Source organism: Solanum verrucosum, unplaced genomic scaffold (genome assembly GCF_900185275.1).
Source record: "Solanum verrucosum unplaced genomic scaffold, falcon-dt-bn FXZP01000200.1, whole genome shotgun sequence".
Lineage (NCBI taxonomy): Eukaryota > Viridiplantae > Streptophyta > Magnoliopsida > Solanales > Solanaceae > Solanum > Solanum verrucosum.
The window spans coordinates 51092-63704 of NW_026020093.1; the positions used below are offsets into that span (position 1 = coordinate 51092).

Sequence of the window (12613 nt, forward strand, 5' to 3'; positions counted from 1 at the left end):
GAAATATTTATCATCAGGTTGTTTTTTTGGCTATTTCAAAATGTTTTAGTCAGGCGTAATGTGGGTACAATTTTAAGTTATAAGTAAAAGGTCATTAAATTTATCGAATTGTCTTTTCATTGGTGTATTCTTTCATTGAGATTCAATCCAAAGTCCAAACCGTGATGCTATTTTCTTGTTCCTGAATAGGTCTGTTTCATCTTTTTAGGTTTGTGTTCTACTCTGGGTAAAGATCCGCACAATTTGGATTTGACACTGGGTGGGAACAAAAAAAATGTTTTCTATTGTCTAACAAAAGGGAAACTCTGCTCAGTTTTTCTCCGTTTGTCCATTTGAAATCATTTCTAAATTTTATAGGACCTTGAGACAGTTTTCCGGAGAAACATTTATCGAAAAATGTTTTTCATCAGACCAAACACACGCTCAATATTAATCTCTGCTACTTTGATGTGTAATATGTACGATTATGTTAATTGCAGATTCAAATTGTTGAATGTAATTTGGAAATTCTAAATGGGTGATATAGATGATATTGCGAAGGAGAAGAGAATAGTTTTTGTGACCGTGGGGACGACTTCTTTTGATGCTCTTGTAAGAGCAATGGATACTCCAGAAGTTAAGAATGAATTGTTCAAGAAGGGTTACACCGATATTCTGATTCAAATGGGGCGAGGATCGTACATTCCCACAAGGGTAATTTGACATTTCTCTTTATATTTGTTTTTTTTTCCTCTAAGCACATTTGTAGTAAAAAGTTGAGTTTTTCAGTTTCTACTTCAATTGTGGATCCAAAAGATGTCCTTCTTGAGGAAAAAGTAGAAGAAAAAGGGCAATTGTGGGATGGATAGGATCACTCTTCCCTTAATCAGAGTTCTTGAGTTCGAGCCTTGAGAATGAAAAAAATCCCAGTTCCCCTTTTGATGGGCCTCAAGCGCCAGGAATATGGATTAGCTGAGCCCCAGAGTGGGTACCAGGAGGAAACCAACAACAAAAATAAAATAAAAATGTGAACCAAGTTGAGTTGCCTAATTAAGTGAAAGAACTATGAGTTCGTGAAGTTTCAAGAAATGATGCAGCGTTATGGATTTTCCAGGATTTGGGAAAAATTGCTGTTTGTTTTTGGTTTCCTTGCTGCGAAGAAAGTAGAAGGTTCTTTTCATTTTTGTATTACTGAAAAATCTCCAAGGGCCAGTGACATGCCATTCAACACTAGGATGATGGACCAATTCCTCTAGCCTCTTCCTCGTATATATCACCATTCGAAACTCGGTGGATGATTGACCCATCCCTCTAGGCCTCTACCCTCTTCCTCTTAAATACCAGGCTGTCTGCAGCAAGGTTCCAATGGGTGATGTTTGTCGCCTAACCCACACATCACATGTTGCTTTCTTACCACATGTTAGTAAGTCTGCTTAACAAAGAAAGTTGAAAGTTCTAAAGAATTTATGTTCGCATATGCTTGGATATGCAAGCTTTAATCCGAGTAATGACTAGACCTTAGCGTGCTAAATTATTTAATTAGCCAAGATCCAATATGTGGTTACCAAGTCTCAACTTTGTCTTTGAAGGACAATAAAAACGAGAGATTTGGAAAGTGTGACGTGGCTATACATTTAGGTTCCTTTGGGTGCTCACATCTCACTAAGACGTACTGACCCTACTAGTTTTATGCCTTTTATGTTAGGCTTTGTCACAATTTGTGGTGGAATATCTTTTAAGCCGAAATGGAACACAAGTACACACTCACTCACTTACACATAAGTACCTTTGCAAAATTTACTCTGCTCACTCGACAATTCTTCTTTGCCTGGTAATAATTCATTTATTTCTGGTCTTTTTTTTTTAATCTTGCTGTGATCTTTCCAGGCTACTGCTGAAAATGGTTCTCCAGCTCTGGACTACTTCACATTTTCCTCAAGCATAGCTGACTATTTGAAGTCAGCATCACTTGTTATCAGCCACGCAGGTAATTCATGGTTGACAATGACCTTAGCTTTATACATTTAAGGGGTCGTTTGGTTGCTGGTTAGAGTTAAGCATGTATTGGAAATGTAAGGATCAGTTATACAGGGTTTAGTTATTTCATTTTAATAACTTGTACCTATTTTATTTATGTGGGGTTGTAAAATAATAACCAAACTCCATACTTGGTGTGCTAATTTATACAAAACAACTAAAATGCTATCGAACATGGTATTAGCTATGCTTATTTTAATACATGAGTTACTCCCTCCCAAACCACAGCAACAAAACACCACTTGCTATATGACATTGGTACTTCCTTTTGTCTTTGTTTTTAGGGTCTCCTTGACTTTTCTTCCTCTACTCTCCCTTCTACTCGGATCAGACCAACTAGCCTTTTGGATATCATTATTTCATTAAAATGCGTATATATTAGGTCTGACTAGGGAAATTAACTCATAGATCTAGATACTAGTTGTATGATGCTAAAACCCAAAGTTAGCTCTCTCATTGAGACACTTGAAAACATTTTCATACTGTTGCAATGGTCACAATAACTAACATAGAATCATTGAGGGAGTCAGGTTTCCAAGTATGTTGAAATGTCTCTGTTTTCCTTGACACGTCTATCTCATGATATGATTTAACATCAACCCCTTCTTGCAAATGTTTTTGGCTGCTACTGCTTGTGGCCTCATAAGACATATGATTGGCTGTAAAGTTCATGCACTTCGTTTCTGAGCAGAAGCGGAACCAGACATTGAAGCTTATGGGTTCAAGATTTATGTCCTTTTGAGCTATGGAGTTCTAAAGTAATAATTTGTACATATGAAATGAATTGTAATACTTGTTGTGAATAGGGAAAACAATCGATATTTCTTGTTATTATAGGACTTCAAAAGTTGCAAGGCTAAGGCTATGTAATCACACATTTGAATACTGCAGGTTCAGGGAGCATATTTGAGACATTACGACTGGGCAAACCATTAATAGTGGTAGTCAATGAGGATCTAATGGACAACCATCAAAGTGAGCTCGCAGAAGAACTGGCTGAGAGAAAGCATTTGTATTGTGCTCGTCCACAAATGTTATACAAGACTATCTCGGATATGGATCCAGGGTCTCTTGTTCCATATCAACCAGGTGACGCGAAACCAGTTGCTAAACTTATTTATAGATATTTAGGTTTCCCAGAGGAATGATTAAACTTATTGTTCTGTAGTTGACATGAAGTGAAGCTCAATTGTATGTGATTTATAGATCATAATCTTTATCCTCAAAGGTTCTGTTATTTGTTTGTAATGATATTTTATGTGTACGTGCATTCACCAAAGTTATGTGCTTTTAACGTAGGCATAATATATAAATGTGCCTTTGACTTGACTTCAACTGATATTTATGTCTTGAGTGTGGACAAATAAATACTTAAACTTGTATAAAATTGAACAAGGAGATAGATGGGCCCTAAGACATATTACACGTAGGACGCCATGTAAGATGCAAATTGTCATATAGGATACATGTATCTACTTTTTAACTTTATACAAGTTATTGTGTTTGTGCACCCAAAAATTGGAGAGCATAGATGTCAGTTCAATTCAAGTTAAATTACATGATTATGTTTTTATACCTTAATGTTTCTTCCTAATATGCTAATACGAACAGTGTTTCAATCTTTTTATTTATATTATCAATATAACACAAATAGTTTGAATTTGAAATAATAAATGTTTTATTGCCCAATTAAAAAGATTATCAATTATTCAGCAATACCACATATATATGGAAAGAAAGAATTATGAGGCATTTATTATATGAAGGCACAAATTTAAACAAGGAAAAATCACACCATATACACATTTAAGGGTCAATATTACAAGTTTTAAACACATTCTTAAAATATTCTTACTTATAACAGTTTATTTACGGGTTATAACATATTACTTAAATTTAACTTTATTTAAAAATTAATTACAGGTTTATTTAAAAATAATTAATCTCTTTATATTTTTATATTATTAATTATTAATAGCTAGCTAATATAATTTCAGTTCCTTTTTTAAAATCAAAATTATCAGTTACACGAATTTAGGGATTTACATTGATTAGACTTCCTTTTTTACCGTTACACTCCAATTAATTTTATTTAAAAATCAATTTCCATTTATTTAATAAATGATTAATCTATTTATGGTTTATTTAATAATATGTAATTAAATTGATTTATGTTCCTTTTTTAAATCTGAAATTATCAGTTACATACATATAGGGATTCACCTACAACAAGTTTCCTTCTTTACCGTTACCACCTCCCATACGTCAATCCCTCCCCCCTCCCCCCACGCTCATCCAGTTCTACATGCCATTAACACACTAGCCCAATTTTACCTTCATCTATCACATCTTTCTCACCACCAAACTACACTAACTTTACAATCCTCCATTCAATTTAGTTTTTTCAACAAAACCATGTCGAAGAAAACGGTTGTAACTCCTCGAAAGATCCCTCGATTAGTCGAAGGAACTTCTACGGATGAAGTTCATGCTCCATCTTTCAACATTTTGACTCAAACACCGCTGCCAAACATTGTTGAAACTCCGGCTAGGGGTAATTCATCTCTATTGAAAGATCAAAAACAGAAAAAAAAATAACTCAAATAAAAGGGTGAGTCCGATAAATCGAAAGGGGAAGAAAAGGAAGGGGAAAAATGTTGAAACCCCTTTTGATTCTGATTCTGATTCTGATTTTGTTACTGAATCAAAAAACAAAAAAGAAAAAAAGAAAAAAAATAATGAATGTTGAAGTTGCTCAGTCGTCAAAACCATCTACAAGAAGATCCAAAAAAAAAGAAGAAATCAGAAGTCCCAACACCTAAAAAAGACAAAAAAAATTGTTAGGGTAAATATTATATTCAATTTATTTTCACATTATTAAAACTACTGATTTTTTCCTAAAAATATCACATTATTCTTATATTATTTTCGAAATAGTTGTTTGAATGAAACGTGTATGAAATCTGATTAATATGTGTATGATTCTGATTAAACAGTTGATTGTTGGATATTGTATGATTTGTGATATAATAGTGGTAAACAAATGGTATGAATTGTGTTTTAACAATAGTGTGATTGTCTATTAACTGTATATACAAAGAGTGAGAATGGCGCGATCAGTGAGAGTGAAGTTACTGGTACGATTGCTAGCAAATTTGGTGGACCTCGCATAGCAAAAGAACATGTTCCGGATACCACCAATTATCCTACACCAAGACCACGTACAAGAAATTTGAAATAGTTGATTGCACCTTTTACTTTTTTAGAATTATATGTTTGTTTTTTTTTACTTTTGAACAACTTTTTTGTATTTAAGTATTTGATGATATATAATATCATATGTTTTCTTCCAATCAGATACCATCTACATATGAATTACTGTTTGGCTATTATAATTTCAGGATACTAGTAATATACAGATTTCATACCATTTGGATTCACTATTTTAAAATATCAGTGTGAATCCAAATTGTACAATTAATGGATGAAACGTGTGTGAAATTTGATTAATATGTGTATGACACTCAATTTAATGTTTGATGGTTGGATATTGTATTAATTGTGATATAATATTGTTATACAAATGATATACATTGTGTGATTATATGAAATTGATTTATTGTTAGTATAATATGTGTGATATAAACTGAAGTTCGTGTTGGAATGAAACTTGAATAAGATTGGTATAAAGTTTGTTATATATTACACTATATTTACACTATCTTATATATTAATCTGGAATAAATTTTATTTCCGAGTATATTAAATCTGTATAAATAATTAATGAATCGCGTATATGAAATCTGGAATCAAAAATCTGAAATTTGTACAAATATTTACACTATCTTATATATTAATCTGAAATAAATTTTATTTTCTAGTTTATGAAATCTGTATGAATAATTAATGAATCATGTATATGAAATCTGAAATCTGAAATCGGAAACCTGTACAAATAGTTACACTATCTTATATATTAATTTGGAATAAATTTTATTTCCATGTATATGAAATCGTAAAGAAATCTACATTAGCTTTCTTTTGATCTAAAAAAACCCGCACACCAACATCATTGTGGATACTAACAGGGGGACATCTATCACTAACTATATATTTCATCTATTGTGAATATTAACATCTATCATTAGTTGCGATGTTATCGCACTTACTAGACCACTATAAAGACTAGAATACTCATATATAATCCCCTCCATCTAAAAATCAACATATTTCCCTGTTTCATTAAAAAAAAATAAAAAATTAGTCTTACATAATACAAAAAAAAACAAAATTATACACACTTGTCATTATTTTTTCATACAAAAATCATTCAAACAGTAAACTACAAACATATTTCATTAAAAAATAAAATTTCAGATTTCATACCCACTTAATACAAATTTCATACATACAATCATCATTTATACCAAATTTATACATTTCTCATACCAAATAGTTCATTCCTTTCACACAAATTTATACATAATTGACAAAACTTATATAAACAATAACATTTCACATTTCATACCAACTTAAAACATTTTTAATACACTTATTCAAACTTTTCAAAATAACTTTTTTTACTAACTAGTTAACACACTTTCATACCCACTTAAAACAACTGTCATACAATTCTTCAATACACTTTCGTACCAAATTAATTACAATTACACTAACAAATTCATTCAAAACTATACATTTTAATTCATTTTTTCACGAAAAAAACCAGTAATCAATAATATTACAGAAACTTACCAAGAAAAAACCAGTTATCAATAATATGGTGACACTAAACCACTACCAAAAAACAGAAACTTATCAAGAAAATCACTAATATTACAATTTCACAACAACTAATAAGTATTATGAACAAAACGTATTGTTTATACAAAAAAAAATATCACATTCAATATAGTGGCGATTTACAGTTTCATTTTTTTTTCTATTTCATTGAAATCCAAATAAAAATAGTAAACAATTAAAAATACTCACCTGAAGCAACCCATCTTCCGCCATGTTTAATTAATATTGATACGTAGTTGTCCATCACAAAAAAAAAACACGTTTTTTCAACAAAAAAAAAAATCAATTTGTCGCCAGTGACAATTTCTGGAAGAAAAACGAAGAGAGAGAAACGTGAAAGAAAAATGGATAAAATCTGATTTTTAAATTAATTTTAACAAATTGGAGTGAATTAAGGAAACTGAATATTCTTAATTAGTTTGAAATCCCTTAATTCATGCTAATTAATAATTATCTTAAATTAATTCAAATTTAAGATAATCCCTATTTCCCTTTTTTTCATTTTTTCCTTCAAAAACGTTTTATTTTAATTTTTTTTTATCTTTTTATTCTTTTTAAATCAAATGTTTTTAATTACTAATTTTTTTATTTATTTAATAATATGTTACAACCTGAAATTTTTAATGTTATAACTTGAAAGTCTAAATCTACTGCTATAACTCGAAAATATTAGTATAATATATGTCATATTAGAAATTTTCACGTTGTCTGAAAATTACATTATAAAACTGGATTTTCTAACTTTTAAAATGTTAGCAACTATTTTTGTTGCTATGCTATTGCGTCTTTGATTTTTTTTTTTAATTAAAAAAAACACCCATGCTATTGTATTGTCACTTTAAATTTAATGTTTGTATCGATTGTTATTCAGATTTTATTATATTGTAGTCTTTACTTCATTGTTATTTATCGATAAAAGGACTCATGTAGCAATCGATTTGGTGTGATTGTGTCACCTTTTTTTCCCTTATATTGTCTTTGCTTATTTTTTAAATAATCTTATTTTATCTTTTACCCTATCTTTCGTATAATAACTCTAGCTCGTACCAAACTTTCTTTTATAATGTTGTAGATTTATCTTCCAGATTATTGATATGTGACATTATGTAACAATACATACATTCACACATTATATTAATCACAATATGATACAATACAATGATTGGGGTACATAGACAACTAGCAATCAAGATGATGAAGTGCAACCCCTTCTGTAAAACAGCAAATCAACTTTTTACCCCTTTTTTTTTTTTTCCTTTTATTGTATGTATGTAAAAAGACCTGCATTTGCTTGATCCTCGTTAAAAAAAGTTGGTAGGTGATGCACAAGCAACTTTAGATATGGATTTTAAAAAAAAAACTTGCCAAGTCAAATATAAAGTCCAGGGATAAAATTTGAAATTAATTTTAGGGAAAATTAGCAAACTAGTCATAATCCCTAACATAATTATTAAAAACATTCACATTTGTTTTGAGATATTAGCTAATTTCAAAATTATTTTATCCCATCATCTCTGAAGTAAAATGGTGGGATTACCATCTCACATAAAAGTTTGGATAAAATAATCCCGAGATATCATTGCTTGTCCCATCTCACGTACCAAAGACTATACTTTCGATTATAGGGATTTAGTCAATTTCGATTTGGCCTATAGTAAAATGTTTACAATAGGTGGTTTTTGATTAATTTTTTAAAAATGGGTTATAACTTTGCACAAGTATATACTAAAACGAGATTATGTTGCATCAAGAAGCACATACAGCAATGATCTTTTCCATCTCATTGTAAAGAAAACATTTACATGAACGGTATGAGTTGTTTGAACTCCAGGCAGTACTAATGGAAGGGAAAGACCAAAAGATGTTGATCTGCAGAGACCACCTAAGTCCTATTACCATGCCAAATGTACTTGGTCCAGCTTCTGCTTTTGAAAGAAAATGGTCGATATGAACTTATCCAACCAAACGAAGCTCTCCGTGATGTTATCTGCCAATCTTCCTACATTTTGGGAGAAACCTTCCTAGGCAGAGTATATAGAGAGATTCTAGAATCTCATGTAAATTTCTAGGGTATATGAGTAACTACAATATCTACTATTGAGCCCAACATCAGGAATGTTGCTAATAAGCAGTTGCTCCATTGATAAAGAATTGCTTGTCAACAGCAGCAGCAGCAGTTATTTACGGATGGTAGGTGACCAAGAAACACTTTGGGATTATCTGAGTATGTTGTAAAAAAAGGTGACCAAGAAACACTATTTGTCACTTGGATTCTTGAATTTTTCCTCAAGTATGTCACGAATTATCCGCCTCATACGAGATGCTTCTTCAGGTTTAAACCACTTTCTTCCAAACTGAAAATGGGTCAATACATCACTAACAAAGAAATTGATGCATTTATCAGATCGGAAAAGATGGAAGATTCTATATTGGAAAAGGAATTAATACCATTGTCAGATCCTTCTTTTTAAGTCTTTCATGAACTTCAGCGATGAATCGTTCCATAAAGAATAGCACAAAGAGTCCACAGTCATAATCATTTCCTTGTTGTGGGACCTGTAATACAAGTGCAACAGAAGGAGGTCACCATGAAGGAATGATAATTAAGTATTTACAAGCTTGCTTTATTTCTACTGCAGAAAGTTCTCAGGTAGAATTTGATGAACTGAACCAATATTTTGTACTCTCCTCCCTTTGACCTTGTATGTGCTCAGAAGATATCAGGGAGTCGGTATCTGAAGATGGAGATTCAGGATCTCCTTTTAGACAACCAAAAAGAGAAGGGGGGAAAGGGGGAATACAGACAAACAGAAATTCAAAAAATAACCATAAAGTATCAGGTTCAAATCCTAGAGGCAAACACTTGGTGATTTCTTTCCTATCTATCCAAGCCTTGGTATAGAGTTACCCGGAACTTGTGATTGTGAAAGGTAGCACCCTGTGGAATTAATCAAGGTGCGCGCACAAACTGGCCCGAACACCATGGTTATAGAAAAAAAGAAAACAAAAACTAATCTAGCAGAAACTTTAGCCAGTCCCTAAGACAACCTAAACACGTAAAACTACAGATCTTTCAGATAAAATACAACCACTTACATTTTGTAGAAACCACTCTTTTCCAAACACTACTGCTTTAAAATGGGGTATGCATTAGGTGTTGTTGAATAAGTTTAATCTACCAACTAGAACGATAGCATGGTGCTTTTTAAGTGCAATGTGGGAGGATATGAAAAGTTTGAGTCTGAATATACTCATTGCTGAAGCTCTGGAAAATACAGAACAAATGAATCATTTTATGAAATATAGAGATTTCTTAGAGAAGATATCCAGCTCTGCAGCTGAACACCCATAATGCAATGAATCAGAAAACACAATTCAACCGAAGAACAAAATCTCACATCCCACTTGATGCCGAACCAATACCATTACCTTGTAAGTTATTGACTGCATATATACAAGCAAGAAACATTTCACAAGAATGCTTAAAAATTGAAAGAGACGAGGAATTACTAGAATACTCTTATCATCAATTCTCTGTGGAAGATTTTCCCTTTTTTTTTTTTTTTGATAAAGGTAACATTAAGATTTTCCCATATTTTCTGAAAGCAAAATTCAATTAGGGAATATTCACATCCCACATTGATGCCAATTCAATCCATTACCTTACAAGTTAAAGACTACATATATAAGCATAAAAATCTCACAAGAATGCTTAAAACTAAGAGACAAGAAATTTAAATGGAGGAATACCGGAATAATGTTATCATCTATTCTTTGTGGAAGATTTTCCCATATTTTGTCTGCAAAAGGATAATCTGCCACTACTCCTTGTCTCAAGAATTTCCATTCTTCTATCAAAAATCTGGGTCAAAATTAAAACTTTGAATGAAAATGAACCTCACAAGTGAAGAAGCTTTCATTTCAGAAATGATATTCCATGGGTCATATTAGACTTGTACTCATGATCATTTTATACAAGAAGTTGAGGATATTTTTTCATCAAGGGTGAATATGTTTTCCTAGAAAATATTTTCTTGGAAAACAAGTGAGTTTCTTACTTATTTTCTAGTGTTTGGTAGAGTATTAATATGTAAGCTAGCAAAACATCATGAGGGTGGGATGGGGTGGGGAATGGGGGTTCGGGGGTGGAATGGTCAAAGAGATGGAGGGTTGGGGATGTTAGGCGGGTGGGGAGGAGACAATGAACTTAGAAGTTACTTATGGTACTTATTTTCCCTACTTCCATTAGGAAAGTCATTTTTCCTCATTTTTAAGAGGCTTATTTTCCTAGAGAATATTTTTCAAAATATTTCGACCATCAAACATAAGAAAATCAGAAACATTTTCCTCCATACCAAACATACCTTTAAATAATAATTTGTTAATGTTGGAAAGCCTCCCCATATATATGTGGTGTACAACACGTGGAGAACTCAGGGCACACACCAACTGCCAGAAGTTATTCAAACTAAAACAATGGCTTTCATTACAGATGAGTAAGTTTGGTCTTGAAACCACTAGTATGATTTTATCTTGAGTTTTCTTTAAAATTTGTCCATACACACACCCCAATAATTGTGGTTCCTAACAATACAATAGTAATAATTAAGTAATAACTCATGTAGCACGGCATCCATGACCATTATTTAACAGCCAATGAGAGAGGTAATCTTACTTTTTCATAGTACCAAAAAGAGAGCTGCTGCTGTGGAGCCTCAATGAATCCAAGTGAAGAATGATTGGCCCCAATTGGTCTTCTTTATCTGGTATGCAAATTATTACCAAGCTCCAGTGATGACTACAGAGGAAAAAAGAACCAACATAAGGGCATGAACAGAAAGCTCCAGGAAACTTAAGTGTAAAAGAAAAAATACCTATTGTAGACGAGTCAAATGGTTGAGAGGGGGAGGGAGAGGGGGGGGGGGGGGGGGGGCATAAGATGAATCTGAACAAACCACTGGGCTATTAAATAAATAATCTGATCTGCTCTTAGTTACTTAGGGAAATGCAACAACATACCAGTATGAGTGCAATCCAGTTATGGTTTAGAGAGGTAGAGTGTACCCAGACCTTACCCCTACCCTCATGCAGGTAGAGAGGTTGTTTCCAACTTAGAGAAAAGTAAATAGTAAAAAATAAATATGTCCCAACATATGATCCATATCGACAAACATCGTATGACCTAAATAATTTAGTTTATAAATTGATAAAACTGCAAAACAAGGCCAAGTAATAAGAGCTCAACGGACCAATACTGAATCTCATGAATCAAGGAAGTAGCAAAATCAACCTAGAAAACTTACCTTTCATGTATGGGAAGAAATATATACGCTTTCTCAAATATATTCACACCCTTCCACCACCGTCTTAATTTGAAAAATGAAGCTTCCTTCTCATTCTGCTGTTGAAAATTAAGAAATCAAAAACTATTCAGATTTACCTAATATTAGATAGATGTAAGATAAAAATATAGAAGTTAAGATGGATGTGCTAAAATAGAAATGGTTACATCCAACAAAGAGTGCAAATAACATGCATTAATGAAAAATAAGAGGTCCCTTAAGCTGATATAGTCAAATCCTATGTAGACCTGTAGATGCACCAATTTGATGATTGAATCATCAATCATGAGACTTAAGAGCACTTGTTTGTGGAATGCCCCTTTACCAAACATATCTGGAATAAGGTCCTAGTTGAATACAAAGAGGATTTTTCCACTGTGACAATTGGGGAACAATATCAGAATTGGGTCATTGGCTATGCTAAGGGGAGAACTCAGAAGGCAGTGGTGTTC

The 12613-nt window shown here is 32.3% G+C and overlaps 2 protein-coding genes across 2 annotated transcripts; one reads left to right on the forward strand and one right to left on the reverse strand.

Moving 5' to 3' along the window:
- Positions 1-465: 465 nt before the first annotated feature.
- LOC125824775 (uncharacterized) lies at positions 466-3263 on the forward strand. Its single transcript, XM_049504125.1, has 3 exons — positions 466-693; positions 1867-1966; positions 2908-3263. The coding sequence occupies exons 1-3, from the start codon at positions 514-516 to the stop codon at positions 3162-3164; spliced, it is 537 nt and encodes a 178-aa protein (XP_049360082.1). The 5' UTR covers positions 466-513; the 3' UTR covers positions 3165-3263.
- Positions 3264-8654: 5391 nt separating this feature from the next.
- Positions 8655-12238, reverse strand: LOC125824773 (ubiquitin-like-specific protease 1D). The gene is made up of 5 exons (XM_049504123.1): positions 12123-12238; positions 11495-11617; positions 10570-10681; positions 9268-9375; positions 8655-9173 (listed from the first exon to the last, which is right to left on the reverse strand). The coding sequence occupies exons 2-5, from the start codon at positions 11500-11502 to the stop codon at positions 9075-9077; spliced, it is 327 nt and encodes a 108-aa protein (XP_049360080.1). The 5' UTR covers positions 11503-11617; positions 12123-12238; the 3' UTR covers positions 8655-9074.
- Between the last annotated feature and the right edge of the window lie 375 nt (positions 12239-12613).

What these genes read in the sequence shown, in the direction of transcription:
- LOC125824773 (XM_049504123.1), bottom strand. An exon ending in TAGATGATAACATTATTCCG is followed by an intron (nt 9,376 to 10,569) that starts GTATTCCTCCAT and finishes CTTGTATTACAG; the next exon opens with GTCCCACAACAAGGAAATGA. An exon ending in AAAAGAAGGATCTGACAATG is followed by an intron (nt 9,174 to 9,267) that starts GTATTAATTCCT and finishes ACCCATTTTCAG; the next exon opens with TTTGGAAGAAAGTGGTTTAA.
- LOC125824775 (XM_049504125.1), top strand. Translation starts at nt 514, where the DNA reads ATGGGTGATATAGATGATATTGCGAAGGAGAAGAGAATAGTTTTTGTG. An exon ending in GATCGTACATTCCCACAAGG is followed by an intron (nt 694 to 1,866) that starts GTAATTTGACAT and finishes TGATCTTTCCAG; the next exon opens with GCTACTGCTGAAAATGGTTC. An exon ending in ACTTGTTATCAGCCACGCAG is followed by an intron (nt 1,967 to 2,907) that starts GTAATTCATGGT and finishes TGAATACTGCAG; the next exon opens with GTTCAGGGAGCATATTTGAG.